Source organism: Solanum tuberosum, unplaced genomic scaffold, assembly GCF_000226075.1.
Source record: "Solanum tuberosum cultivar DM 1-3 516 R44 unplaced genomic scaffold, SolTub_3.0 scf00016, whole genome shotgun sequence".
Taxonomy (NCBI): domain Eukaryota; kingdom Viridiplantae; phylum Streptophyta; class Magnoliopsida; order Solanales; family Solanaceae; genus Solanum; species Solanum tuberosum.
The window spans coordinates 109315-123579 of NW_006238942.1; the positions used below are offsets into that span (position 1 = coordinate 109315).

The 14265-nt window shown below is 37.4% G+C and overlaps 2 protein-coding genes across 2 annotated transcripts in view; both read right to left on the minus strand.

The window, feature by feature from the left end:
• Positions 1-1229: 1229 nt before the first annotated feature.
• Positions 1230-2817, minus strand: LOC102605132 (uncharacterized protein At5g39865). Its single transcript, XM_006340028.2, has one exon. It carries the CDS (start codon positions 2789-2791, stop codon positions 1601-1603), a length of 1191 nt encoding a protein of 396 aa, XP_006340090.2. The 5' UTR covers positions 2792-2817; the 3' UTR covers positions 1230-1600.
• Positions 2818-2889: 72 nt separating this feature from the next.
• The window catches only part of LOC102605467 (12-oxophytodienoate reductase-like protein), a 20611-nt gene continuing 9235 nt past the window's right edge, over positions 2890-14265 (minus strand). Inside the window, exons 4-8 of the mRNA XM_006340029.2 lie at positions 5100-5202; positions 4874-5014; positions 4137-4300; positions 3758-3868; positions 2890-3671 (exon numbers count right to left, since the gene is read on the minus strand). Of these exons, the coding sequence (XP_006340091.2) occupies positions 3103-3671; positions 3758-3868; positions 4137-4300; positions 4874-5014; positions 5100-5202 (1088 nt within the window). The 3' untranslated portion in view covers positions 2890-3102. The remainder of the gene's footprint in view (positions 3672-3757; positions 3869-4136; positions 4301-4873; positions 5015-5099; positions 5203-14265) is intronic.

Genomic DNA, 14265 nt, shown 5'->3' on the forward strand with positions numbered 1-14265 from the left:
TAAGTCACAAAAGAGAGCATACATTAGGGGTGAGAATCGTAAATCCCATATCGATGATTATGATCATGCCTTTCGTTAAATGGTGTACAGTGTAATAGTATTGGAACTCCTAAACATTATGTATTATGTTAATGACATCCTCATATTATTAACGATATGTGGTAAAATGAATAGGATTTCTTCATTTATAATTAATGAGTCCTTGTGGAAATGGAGAAATTTTTGGTAGGAAGAACTCAGGATCGACTCTACATGCTTAGAAAAAAAAAAACAAGTGCATTAGTTCTCAAATTTAAGGGCACTCATTTTCTTTAGCAATAATAAGTTGTAGGTATTTTCTTAAAAAAATATTGAGTATTATTTGTAGAAAATGTGAACTTTTCAAAAGAATTATTAGAAGAAGTTTGTCACATCTAGAATACTATGTCTTAATTGAACTGGCTATAATAAACTTCATAAAAATAAATGAAAAAAGGGAAAATCACTTACGTGTATAATTTTTAAAAAATATTTATGACATTTGTCAACATTATTCTTTTAACCATGTATAACAATTTGGCTAAATGACAATATTGCTAAAAGTTGCGAATGACAACATTTTTTGCTAAGTTTAAAGGAACAAAATTGTTTTAAGTAAGTATTGCCAAAAGTTGACAAAAATGGTAATATATTAAAAGTATACTTAAAAGTGGTAATTATTAAATAAAAGACCTTCACTTATGTAATTTTTCCATGAAATAAAGTTTAAGGCCTCCATTTGATTTCGGCTTTAGGCTACAAATATACTTGAGCCGGCCAACTTTTCCTTTAATGGATCGGGCCCTACGCGGTAGATTCAAAATAGTCAAGTAAGTGAATACAGAATATCAAATAATTAAATTACTAATAAATATATCAATATCCTCTTTATGACTCGAGACAACTTATTAAAGGTTGATTTATGCAAATATTTCTTGTTAGGCCATTATTTAGAATTTTTCCCATTGTTTAGTAGTTGTGCAAATATAGCTCTTTGAGATTGATAAAACATTAAATAATCATTTAACATTTTACAAAAAATTTAACTGTTGGAGTAATGTTTGCTCATGACATTTTCATCAATTTACTCAAAATGCATCTTTAAACCATTATCTAAATTTAAAAAAATCATTTACTAAACAATTATGGCAGAAACAGATAACCAGCCAAAATTTCTGGTGATTAATTAATATACAGCTCCAATGTATTGCAACTGTCTTATCTAACATCCTTATCATTATTATTAAGAAATGGGGCCATAACTAAATATTTCTCTTGAATTTTGGCATTTTTGCATTTGCCACTTGGTTCCATAGTAAGGCAAGATTAGTAGCCACCGACAATAAATGATGTAGACAAGTTATCATACTCGTGTCGGATCCTTCAAAAATATACTATTTTGAAATTTGAAGGATTCAACACGTACTATTATTGAAGTATCCGAGCGACATAACTTGAGAGTACATAACTTACTGCAAGTGTATACAATATACTTTTTGCACCTAGACATATCCATGTACAAATATACTTGTAATAACAAGAACAAAGAACCCTAAGTGATCAATCCCAGAGCTAGCTGCATTCAAGGGCAGCACCCGGGGCAACGAATCAATCCATTTTCGTTGCAATGTGGACACCTCCTCGACTTCCCTTCCTCCTCTTCGAACAATTTCTGGCTTCCGTTGCAACTAGGACATGGTACAAACCTCACCTCACCACAACTTTCACAAGTGAATCCATCATTCATAACCGCGAACCCTTCTAAAAGCTTAGCCAATTCTCCGGTATCATGAAGTTGTTTAATCTCTTCTAAACCACCAATGTACTTCCCTCTTATAAACACCCGAGGCAAGTTTAGTGTTTTACCTTGTAACACATCTTGTAACTCTTTTCTATACGATGAATCCATAGAGATATCCCTTTCGTCTACACATACACGAACCCCTTTAAAGATCATACGCACGGAACAACAATCTTCATAAGTCTTCCTGATTCCCCTCAGACTAGTAAAATACACTACAATCTTATCTTCAGTACCTTTTAAGTAGATGTGATCAGTATTACGCGAAAATGAGCTCAAACAACTTGAACTATCATCCTGATCATGCTTATATTGTTTGGAAGAGTACAATGCTTTTCTATAACTTAAAGCTACATTAGGATCCATTTTCGCCAACAATGATTCCTCAGACAAATGCTTCCATAATGGCTTCGTACTCGGGTGCTCATTAGACTTCACCAATTCTTTCTGAATATCATATACAGGGGACGAAACCATACGAAAATCTATGTCATCAAGGCCTTCCATTAGCTCCCAAGTGTTGATTGTTGCATCAGGAGATAAAGGGTCATCCTCAGATGTGGTGGGGTTGTCTAGAACTCGATGATCAAGCGATCCATAGGTAGAGGAAGTGAGTGAAACTAAGTGATTGGTGTCCCCTTTACAAAGAGGTGGATGGTGAATTAGAGGTGTCGGTAGGAAGAGTGTTGTTGAAACTGGAGCTGAATGTGAGTTTGATACATTTCTGGTACCAAAGTCATGATAGGAACGAGAAACGGAGCAACCCATTAATCGAAACACCAAAAAGATTGAATCTTTATGCAAATACACCAAGAAAAAGTGAAGCATAGTATAGGGAAGAAAAGTGAAATAAAATGGAAGTGAGAAGAGCTGGTTTATATAAATTGGGAAAATAAAAGAGTGATTGCCTACCACTTGTGCTCTGAATACTTCATTAGGAAAATACGATATGGATGAATAGGATCCCTCCATTTGAGGTCTCGGGTTCAAACACTGGATATATGAAAAAACAAAAAATAAATGCTAGACAATGATCAAGACTATAAACAAATATTAGAGGTACATACAAGTACATAACTTCCTTCTTGAATACATCAATACAAAGTAAGTTTCCTATTATTATTTCGAAAACAATACCCCCTTTTTATCAACTAGAAGCAAACAACATTATTGTTCATCTACGTTGCTCGGACTGCACTAATTTTAGAGGATCCAATAGTCCCCTGTCGACATTTTTTAAGAGTCCGAGCAAAACATAGTTTTTCACAAAGATTATAACCAAATTAACAAGCAATTTCAAGAGACGGGTAATCAGTGTAACCAACTACAGGATCAGTCTTATAGAAAGTGCTCCTATCATGTTTGTTCAACGGTGCATTCGCTTCAAAACGTTTAGGCAAATCAGGATTTGCCAAAAACAAACGTCCAAATGAAACCAAATCAGCATAACTTTCAGTAATTGCTTCATCTCCATCAGTTTTATTGTATCCACCAGAAGCAATAAGTGTCCCTTCAAATGCACTCCTTATTGATTTTAGGCAACGAGGTTCGTCCTTTGGCTCAAACACATGTAGATATAAAACTCCAAGCTTAGTGAGTTCGCTAGCCAAATAAGTCGATAGAAATTCTGGGTTCGAGTCTTTTTTTCCATACACTTCAGAAAATAGAGAGAGTTTTATGCCAACTCTGTCTGCTCCAATTTCTTCCACAACTGCTCCTATAATTTCTAGAGCAAGTCTACAACGGTTCTCAATGCTTCCACCATATTCATCGGTTCTGTCGTTGACTTGATCATTCAAGAACTGATCGATTATGTAGCTGTTTGCAGAGTTGATCTCGACTCCATCAAATCCTTCATTTTGAGGAACAACAACATGTTATCAAGTAAAAGTTGTGCAATGTGGTGAAGTTGTGTTAAATCAATAGATAAGTTATTACCAGCTTCAATGGCATTGCGGGCTGCAATTCTAAAATTGTTGACAATGAGAGGGAGTTCATTAGCTTTTAGTTGCTTTGGTGTTGGTTTGAAGTACTCACCATCGTCAGGTACTACACATCGTAAAGAACAAAATACAAGAGCATGCATTATTGTTATTCCATTAGTAAGATATATCAAAAGAATGGATCTTGAACTTAACTCAATCACAAAAATAAGCTCAAGAACTGAAAATGGTTCAACATTAGCTCATTAAGACGGAACCATAAAAGCTAGCTAGCTCGAGAGACAAGGATTGCTTAAGTCCATATAAAGAGACTAGGCCTAATTACCATCAGCGCAAACATGAGAATCTAGCTAGCATTATATTAAATACATTACCTGCTTTCCAAAACATTATGAAATTGTTGAGAGTTGAATCGGATAGTCGCCCTGGATGCCAAAGCTGACAAAAAAAGACACCGCCTTTGCCATGAACAGAGTCAACAATGGGCTTCCATGCCTCTGTTTGATCTTTAGTCCAAATTCCAGGCATATTTGGAGACCTTCAAATACAACAATAACTAAAATAAGTCTCATATATACTAACAGTTATGAATCATCATCAGTACGCAATTCAGGTCGATTAGAAGGTGTAAGACTAGCTACAATTGAATATTGAAAGTATGAAAAAACATATTGTAATGTATTTACCAGAAAATAGATGGTTTTTGTAATACCCCAGATATTTTAAGTTCAGAACATGCAGATTTCCAGAAAAATCTGATTTTTTATGGACCACATCTACGAGCCGTAAAAGGAACCACGGACCGTAGATGAGGCTCATAGATCAGGTTCAGAGTTAGTGAAATTCTTCCGACTTTTACTAATGGTGTTTACGGCTCGTGGAATGGACCATGGACCGTAGATAGTGTCCGTAGAATGATTTCAGAGACAGTTGGCATTCAGCCAGATTTCTACGAGTTCCGTTGACAGGTCGTAGATTGACTCGTAGATCAAAGTACTGAGACTTGACTATTAGCCTGATTTACACGGACCATGTCTACAGCCCGTAGATGGAACTACGGACCCTCAAATAATAGATATCATTTAGTAAAAAAGAGAGAGAGAGATATTACCCATTGGAAATGTCAGAGGCACTAGTTGATTCAGAAATGATAAAGCCTCCCTTAGTAGCTCTTTGAGCATAATATTCAATAGCATGTGGCTGTGGAGTATTATTGTATGATCTGTTCCTTGTCATTGGTGGCATCACTACTCTGAACATATAATACAATTTCTTAGTCACACAAAAACAAAGCACTTTCTAGTAACACAATTCACAAATTTACATTTACACAGTACCTATGAGAGAGCTCAAAACTTCCCATTTTGTAAGGAGTAAGGAGAGGAACTGGGCTGGACTTTGCTGCCATCTCAGTCTCAATGAACTTTTTTTTCTTGTTAGCTTCACTAAAAACCACTAGCAAATATCAAAATTTATACACAAGTTTGGTCAATATTTAAATGTCTACTCTCACTAAAATATTATGCTAACCACTAACAACTTGTATGAAAACTATTCAGAATAGGTGATCTAATTAAGAATATAAAAGTGCTTAATTAATTTTTAAGTGCCTTTTACCATTTCAAGTGGATGGAAAAATCAAGGGCATAACATATAAATATGTTCTTTAATTTGGCTTTAGTTGACATCTAAGTCCTCTAATTTTGGGTATGTACAAGTAGACACTTAAAATTGTCTAAATTGAACAAGTAGACGCACTCATCCTGCGTGGCATATTATATGTAGAATGTCATGCGTAAGACACAAAATTGTCATGTAGGACACTACGTAAGACGAATATGGCTATTTGTTTTATTTTATACAAGTTTGAGTGTCTACTTGTGCACACCCAAACTTGGAAGACATAGATGCAAGTTGAAGCCAAGTTGAAGGGCACATTTATGTTTGACATAATACATAAATGTGCCCTTTAACTTAGCCTCGTTTTACATTTATGTCATTTAACTTTGGATGTGCATAAGTAGACACTTAAGTTTGTATAAAGTTGAACCAAGTAGACACATGAGTCCTACGTGGCATAGGATGTCACATAGAAATCAAATTGTTATGTAGGATGCCACGTAAGACGCGTGTCATGTCTATTTATTCAACTTTATATAAGTTTAAGTGTTGAGTGCACACCCAAAGTTGGAGAACAAAAATATGAGTTGAGGCAAAGTTAAAGGACATATCTATGTATTATGCCTTTATGTTTTATGCCAAAAATCAAAGCTTAAAAAAGTGAAAGTGCTCTACCTACCTAGGGGTCTGCAAAAATCGAACCGACCAATTTACCGGACCGATTAAACAAATTGATAATATATAGAACCGACCGATGCACACCACTATACCTACCCTCTCGATGTCTTGGAAGGTATAAAAGGGAACTCAACTTGAACTATGCATTCCAAGAAAAAAAAAAATCCGACAACTTATATAGGAACTTTCCAACAGATCAGTTGTTGCTTCCACAGGCCACAATTCATCCTTGCAAGCACGAAATCCTTAGTTTTCCCCCTATCACACAGTTCAGTGTATTCTTATGGCTAAACTCGAGAGAGGTTATACCGACTCATTATTTCAGGTCAGAAGGATTAAGAAATAGCAATGTATGAGCTGTCCAACAAAGCATGTGTCCCAAAGTCCAAGTTAGTTATCTTGCAGATGAAATATATAATGCAAGTTGAAACTTTAATAAGATAATTGGTCTTTTCCCACGCAATTTAACATGCATGAGGGGCGGCTGATTATATAAATTTAAGAAAGAAATTAAAATATTTAATCAATAAAACTATTCCATGAAACCACATTCATTGAAAAACATAGATGTTGGCTGGTCAAATAAGATGGGTGGGCTGATTGACATTTTCAATTCAAATTTTGAAAAATATTTGCTCATGTTCTCAAATATTTAAATTAATCATATGATATATATCATGTAATTATACAGATCAGCTTAAATTTGAACAAATCTGAAGTTTTACAATTTATTGAGGCTAATGTGTAGAAGACTTGACTCTATAGTTATACGGTAGGATGGACTAGAGGTCTCGGATTTGAGTTTTTGGTATGTGAATAATCTTGTAAGGGAGTAATATCCCGATAATGAGCCTAATGCATCTCCAGAATAGTTGAAGCCCTAATTAGTGTTATCAAAAGCACGTTTTAAGCGCGCTTAAGCCCTGAAGTGAGGCTAGCGCTTCACCTCGCTTAATGTGCGCTTCAATGTCATCATCAAGGTTATAAGACATACTTTTCCTTGCCGACGAACCTCTTAGGTAGAGATGACACTAAGTAATTTATATTTTCACTTTATCGTGATTATTTTTATTTTATTTTTCATTTATTTGTCATTCATGCTTATAAATTAGTGTTGGGTTAAACATATATATTTGTATTTTGTCAGCCTTTATACTTTTTTCCTCATTAAAGTTCACACTTTATTTGCACTTTGGACTTAAAGCCTCAACGAACCTTAGAGCTTCTTTGTGCTTTTTTCTTCTGATAACATTTACTCCAATATGGATACCAAACACCGCATGAGAAATCGAAAAAATACATGACAATGGTCTAGAATATTAAGGGATGGCAATGGGGCGGGGCGGGTTGAGCTTAATCTGCAAATTGTTTAACCCGCCCCGCATAACTACCTTTTTCATTTTCAACTCACCTCACTCCTCCCCGCATAGACCCCCCCCCCCCCCGCAAGAACCCGCCCCGCATAATTTTTTTAATATTTTCTTTTTCTAGTTGATTTGATACTAAAAATAAAATTCATAAAAATAAATTATTTTTTCATTAAGTTATATTAATTTAATAGATAATAACTTAAAACTGATATAAATCCATTGAACTAATTAAGTGGATTGTCCATTGAGTTTATCCATAAACTTATACTTATCATCTATGTGTATTCCCTAAGTTCTATGAACCTTTTTGGATAAGAATGTATCTATTTATTATGACACTTAATATGGTGACTTTTGGAGTGATTTCTCAACCTATAAATAAGGTTGTTCTTTCACCATTGTAAAGAGACATAGAGAGACATGAAGACATTTGAATAAGATGACCTCTACATTCTANTATATATATATCTTTTGTCTATATTGTTATTTGTAGTATATTACTTATATTTTACAACACATTATCAGCACGAGACTCTAGTCAATTGAGATTGAGTTTTAGTTTTTCTTTAGCTCATGTTTTGGTTGATCTCGTTATCAGAATCAAGAAGGAAAATGATAACTACTGGAATCAAGGTATAATATGCATAAAATCAGGTATGTATTTTCTAGAATATTTTTATGATTTAGAATACAATAGTGTTCGGTCACTAACATTTACCAGAACCAAAGGCATATACTACTACTAGTTGAATATGACATGCTCCACAAAATTCCTTAAATAGAAGAAGGTATTAAGTTTTAGTAGCATGAGTTTGAATATTATTTTGATTATTTTGAAATACTCAAAGGGTGAGTCATATTGTACCTTGGTCTATTATATAGTTGATTAAGGGTAAGACAGTGGATTCAAGTCCCATCGCACCAAAAGGGCAAAACACCAGGTTAAAGTCCAGATATACCATAATGAAAAATGTTTGAGGGTAAGTGATGAGTCCACAAATTGGACTCATTTAGGGCTTTATTTTAATAGAAATAGTGTCCTCAAATTCTTATTTATTCTAAATATCTGATGAAAACACTTAAGTTTCAGGTATTTGAAGTTTTAGTGGAAGCATGGACACTTAGGCGCAAAAAGGAACAAAAAGGCTGAAAAGAACGAAAAAGCTGAATCTTGAGCATCGCCAAGCACGCTTGGCGATTCGCCGAAGGGACGCACTCCGCCCTTTGTTCCAGTATGCTGAGCCCTGAAGGAAAGGATCAAGTCTGCGGAAAAGGGAGCAGTCAGCGCATCGCCGAGCAGTTACGCGAAGCAGTACTATGTCGCCCAATGACACAGAGCACAACGATGTTGAAGGTTGACGCAAGATGGCGACGAACTACACCAAAGGGTGAATCGCCGAGTTAATCGGCGATTCCGACTAACCTCGCCGAGCAATCCGCCAGCACTATTTTCTGAAGTCTATAAATACTAAACTCTTTATTAATTTTTAGAGAGATTCGAACAATTATTATAATTCCCATATAGAATAGTACTTTTTGCTCTAAGTGGGAGGGTTTTGGAGACTTGAAGAAGAAGAGGGTTTCATCTTCTAGATTTGGAGTTGGGTCTCTTGGATTCTTCATTCTTGGCATGTAACAAGACTTAAATCTTCATACCCATTTGAATGCAAACTCATTTAGGTATAAATTTCTATCTCTTGATATGTGGCTAAAAAACCCCATTCTTGGGGTGTGATTTAGCAAATATGTGTTGATATTATTGTTGGGTCTTTTTTGCTGATAAGTTAGATGTATTTTAATGGTGATTTCACCTAGTGGTTGTGATTTAATTTAATGGGTTTGTAGTTGCAAATACAAAACCACTCATGTGTTTTCGGCTTGCTCGAGAGAGAGAGGTCGCAAAAACCAAGACCGCTAGACTGATGGCCTAAGGAGTGGGTCAACATGAGGTTCAGCCCGAGAGGGTGAGCCCTAGTCCCATATCCTAACACTCAGCTCGAGAGAGTGAGTGAGGTAAGGCATAGGCTGGCCTTCATGTAGCAAATGGGTGTTCGAGAGGAACCCATTTGAAACGGGGTAAGTTGCCCGAGAGGGAACTTATTTCCATCTAAAGCTTAGCCTAGTCACTATTAACTTACAAATTTCCTATCGAAAGCATGTACTCAGCGATTTATATCAATTTATATTGCGGTCACACCCCAAGAACTTCTCCCTATACTTGATCTCCCCTTTAAATTTTGTTGTTTTTATTACACTTGTGACAAAATCCCCATTTGTTAATTGACACTTTTGTGGCACCTCCTTGATTTACTATGTTTTTAATCGTTAATATCTTTAGCTACGACTAGTTAGAACTAAATTTTATTTTCTATAAATTCTCAAAACCACTCATTTGGGACACGACCCCAACCCTTGGTTGGGTTACTATATTATCGACGATCCTAGACACTCGTACCGTAGGTTAGTGTCGTTGGTCACAATAAGCATCAAAATGGTGCCGTTGCTGGGGGAGTGGTGTTATTTGAGAATTTTTAGATTAGTAGAATTCTTGTTCTTCTTAGTGGTAGTCTACTTACCTAATTTTTAGTTTTGTTTTGGTTGTTGTGTAAATATTTCATAAAGCATGAGTGTTAATGGTAGCAACGGTAGCCAGGTAGGCCACCAAGACGACATCGCCAACCTCAACGATGTCCAAGAGCCCAATATCAATGATCTGCATCTCATGGGAGGTGTTGGAGCTATATGTCTACCTCCAGTAGAGGGAAATGCGGTGTTCCACATAACAAGCACCATGTTGCAACTTTTGCAACTAAAGGGACTTTTCAGTGGATTAGCTCATGAGAACCCACACGAGCATCTTCGAAACTTCGTAGATGTGTGTGGACTATTCTCGTTCAAAAACATCTCTCAAGAATCAGTTCAATTGAGGCTATTCCCTTTTTCATTGATGGGCAAGGCATGCAAATGGCTGGATGAGTTGCCATGTAACTCAATCACTTCGTGGGAGGAGTTGGTTACCACATTTAATGTGCGATTTTTCTCTCCCTCGAAGATGATGACTATTCGGGATATCATCCAAAGCTTCAAGCGTCTGAATGGAGAACCTCTGCACGAAACTTGGCTCTGATTTAAAAATTTTGTGCTACAATGCCCAACCCATGGTCTACCTGATAATGTGCTCCTTCAATACTTCTACCAGAGTCTAGACTCGGTAAACAAAGGTGTAGCTGACCAACTCTCGCCCAGAGGATTAATGAAACAACCATATGCAGTAGCAGCTCAACTTCTCGATGGCATGACAACCATCAATAGGGTATGGTACACCCGCGAAGACCAGGTCTCACTGGTCACATTTCAGCTATCGAAGGAGCAGGTTGAAAAAGACAATGAGAGAGACCAAAACATGGCCAAGATCATGACGCAGGTTGACATTTTATCCAAAAATATCATGGGGGCTAGTGTCCGTGGTGTCAATGTTGTGGGAGTCGGGGGTGCGAATCCTGAGAAAATGAAGTTTGACGCCATGTAGAGTCTAGACTCGGTAAACAAAGGTGTAGCTGACCAACTCTCGCCCAGAGGATTAATGAAACAACCATATGCAGTAGCAGCTCAACTTCTCGATGGCATGACAACCATCAATAGGGTATGGTACACCCGCGAAGACCAGGTCTCACTGGTCACATTTCAGCTATCGAAGGAGCAGGTTGAAAAAGACAATGAGAGAGACCAAAACATGGCCAAGATCATGACGCAGGTTGACATTTTATCCAAAAATATCATGGGGGCTAGTGTCCGTGGTGTCAATGTTGTGGGAGTCGGGGGTGCGAATCCTGAGAAAATGAAGTTTGACGCCATGTATGACGAAGAAGTAAATTTTCTAGCTAACCAAGGCGGGAGCTATCGTTCAAACTACCCAAGGCAGGGTGGTAACCAAGGATGGGTTAAAGATGACAGCTGGAAGGATCAAGATCGTGAATGGAGGGACCGTAATCCAAATTGGAAGGATGGGGAGAAAGATAGATATGTGCCTCCCCACGAGCGTCAGAAGCCCAAGGATTCGGAAGGTGGTAGGTCCGAGGATATACTTTCGCGTATCCTAAACAAAGTTGAAGGGTCAGACAAAATGTTGAAAGGCATGAAAGAAGAAGTGTCTACCCTCAGCTAGACTGTTACCTTTCATTCAGTTTCAATCAAGCAGTTAGAGACCCAAATGGGTCATATCTCGTCTCATCTCAATCCGAGACAACAAGGGGGTTTGCCTAGTGATATTATGGCTAACCCCAAGAATGAGGTTTGAAGTTGGACTTGCGTCGTGCCACGAAGCTAACTAAGGCGTTGTTTGGGAGGCAACCCAAATCTCTTTATTGCTTTGTTTTATTTTGATAAAATAATGGTGTGTTTATTGCGCAGGTGAAAGCGTGGAAATTGAATGAGAAGCGCAGATTGGCGAATGAAAGATCCGTTCTGCGAATCGCCAAATGGTTCGGCGACCCCGACACACTCCGTCGTTTGATCCAACCCAGTTTAGGTTTGGATCTGTAAAACTTGGCGGGACAAGTGAACACTCTGTGAATCGCCAAGAGGGTCGGCGATCAGAATTAATGTCGCCGAATGAACAAGAACTGGACGGTTTTTCCGAAAAATGTGTAAAAAACTCAAACTTCATTCTCTTTCCATCACTTTTGCACTTTCCCAAACTCACACATGCACTCTAGTTTTATTATTTCTTGCACTTTCGGAGTATTTTAGTTAAGTGAATTGTGCGCGGATTTGGATCGCATTGTTGCCTAGCACATCAGTACAGTCTAATCCAGCACCAAAGGTTGGTAATCGAACCCTTTAGTTATTTTATAAAAAAAATTGTACTCATTTGCTTAATGATTGATAGTATAAAATCGATGTTAAGTCTCTGAGTTACTAGGATTGCATGTATTATTGATTATGATTCAGTAGTTGTCGCGTGATTTGAGGGATTCCCATTCAACTGTACTTTGAGTTGGATTTTTACGTGGGGGAAAATATGAAACTTCTATGGATCTTCGTTGAAATTGTGTTATTTAAGCCTAAAATTGCATTATCTGGGTTGCGGGGTGAAATTTGAGAGAAATGGGTTAAAAATAAACACGTTTAGCTGTTCGACGAAATGAACAAAACTAGCCGAATTGCTCGGCGTTTCGCTTAATGTCCTCATTTCGCCTTTGACAAGATGCTATAAGTATCGATTGATCTGTGGCTTTAGGCGGTCAGTCTAAATCGCAAGTCGCACTCGGCGACTCGCCAAACGAACCGTTTGTTCACCTTTTGTCTCCGCCCTTATATCATTCGTACATCATTTTTAGCGAATAGCCTAGCTAGATAAGCACTTCGCCAACTAGTTTGGCGAAGCAATTCTGCACTTGGAACCCTCATTTCTCCTGTTTAAATGACTGTCTAACTTGTATTCAAAGTCTTTGCCGAAATGACTAGACCAAAAGTCGCAGGAAGAAATGAACCACCCCAAAACTTAAGAGCACGCGAGTTTAAAGAAGATGAAAAAAAAAGCAGAGCTATCCAGACAAAGGAAATATACCAAGGAAGCTAGGACCAGAAGAAGGATTCCTATTGACCCCACCATTCCTCCGTGGAGATGCGGATTTTACACAACCATAGATTCATTTTTGGCGGCTCATGACGTGGATAGAATGGGTGAGGCTAACATCGCTGCAGAAACTATGGCAAATGGAAACAATGCAAACTAGAATGGAAACACTTCGGGAGCTATTATTTTACATCAAGTTGATGCATCAAACACCAATGCACATGCAGATGAAACGAATGCATAAACAGGATTCCCCTCCCCCCTTAACTCCCTCTCTGTATTTCTTTGATTGACTTGTTGGCTATTTTTGTTATTTGCATTTGAGGACAAATACCTTCTAATTGTGGTGGGGTGAGGCCCTCACCTTTTGTGTTCATAGTTGGGTTGTTCTGTTTTAAATTATGTTAAATACTGCTTTTCTATGGATGCTTGAGCTTGAAGGCTTCTTTTATTTTTAATTACAAAATGATTTTGATCCCTTCCGAAGATTTTTGAATTTTTCGCACATTTTTTCCACCCCTCGTGATTTGAATGTGGCTATTCTTTTGCAAATATTGAGTCTCGGTTTCGATCAATACCGATGACTTGAATAGTGCTCTCAATTGAACGAACATGAATGTACGGCTACTATGAGACCAAATGAAGTTGCATAGACAATATGTGAACTCTTTGCATCGCGTTGTGATTAGCCATTTATCGAATTGATTCTCTTGTAATGACTGTTGCACACTAGCGCAAGTGTGTGGTCTTGTTTGACTTAAGTGTCGATGCCTTGTATGATGAGCTTACTTTGAACCTTGCATGAACAAACATAGAATTTACCCCGTTAGTCTGATTGATTTAGTAAGGTGTGCTCTTGAAATGATCTTAGGCAACTTTTGAAGTGTGTGAGCCAAATTTGACATATACCTCTTTTGTGGCCTACCCGTGAGCGTGTGAAACTCTCTTGAACACCCTTTGAGCCTTACCTTTCTTTGGAAGAACCTTGATGAACCCTAGACCTTACTTGATCCACTACTTATAATCCTCTTGATTTGTGGTTTAGCGAATAGCCAACTTAGGCCAAAAGCCTAAGTTGGGGATGTGGTGAAAAGGAAAAGGAGAAGTCAAGAAGTGTAAGAAAAGTCTCCCTTAACCCATGGTGTTGCATAATAATAGAACCCCTTCAAAAAAAAGGTTGTGGAATAAAGTACAAGAGAAACGGGGTTTCCAAGCAATCCATGGAGGTAAATAAAAAGATGACTTAGAAGCACTAGA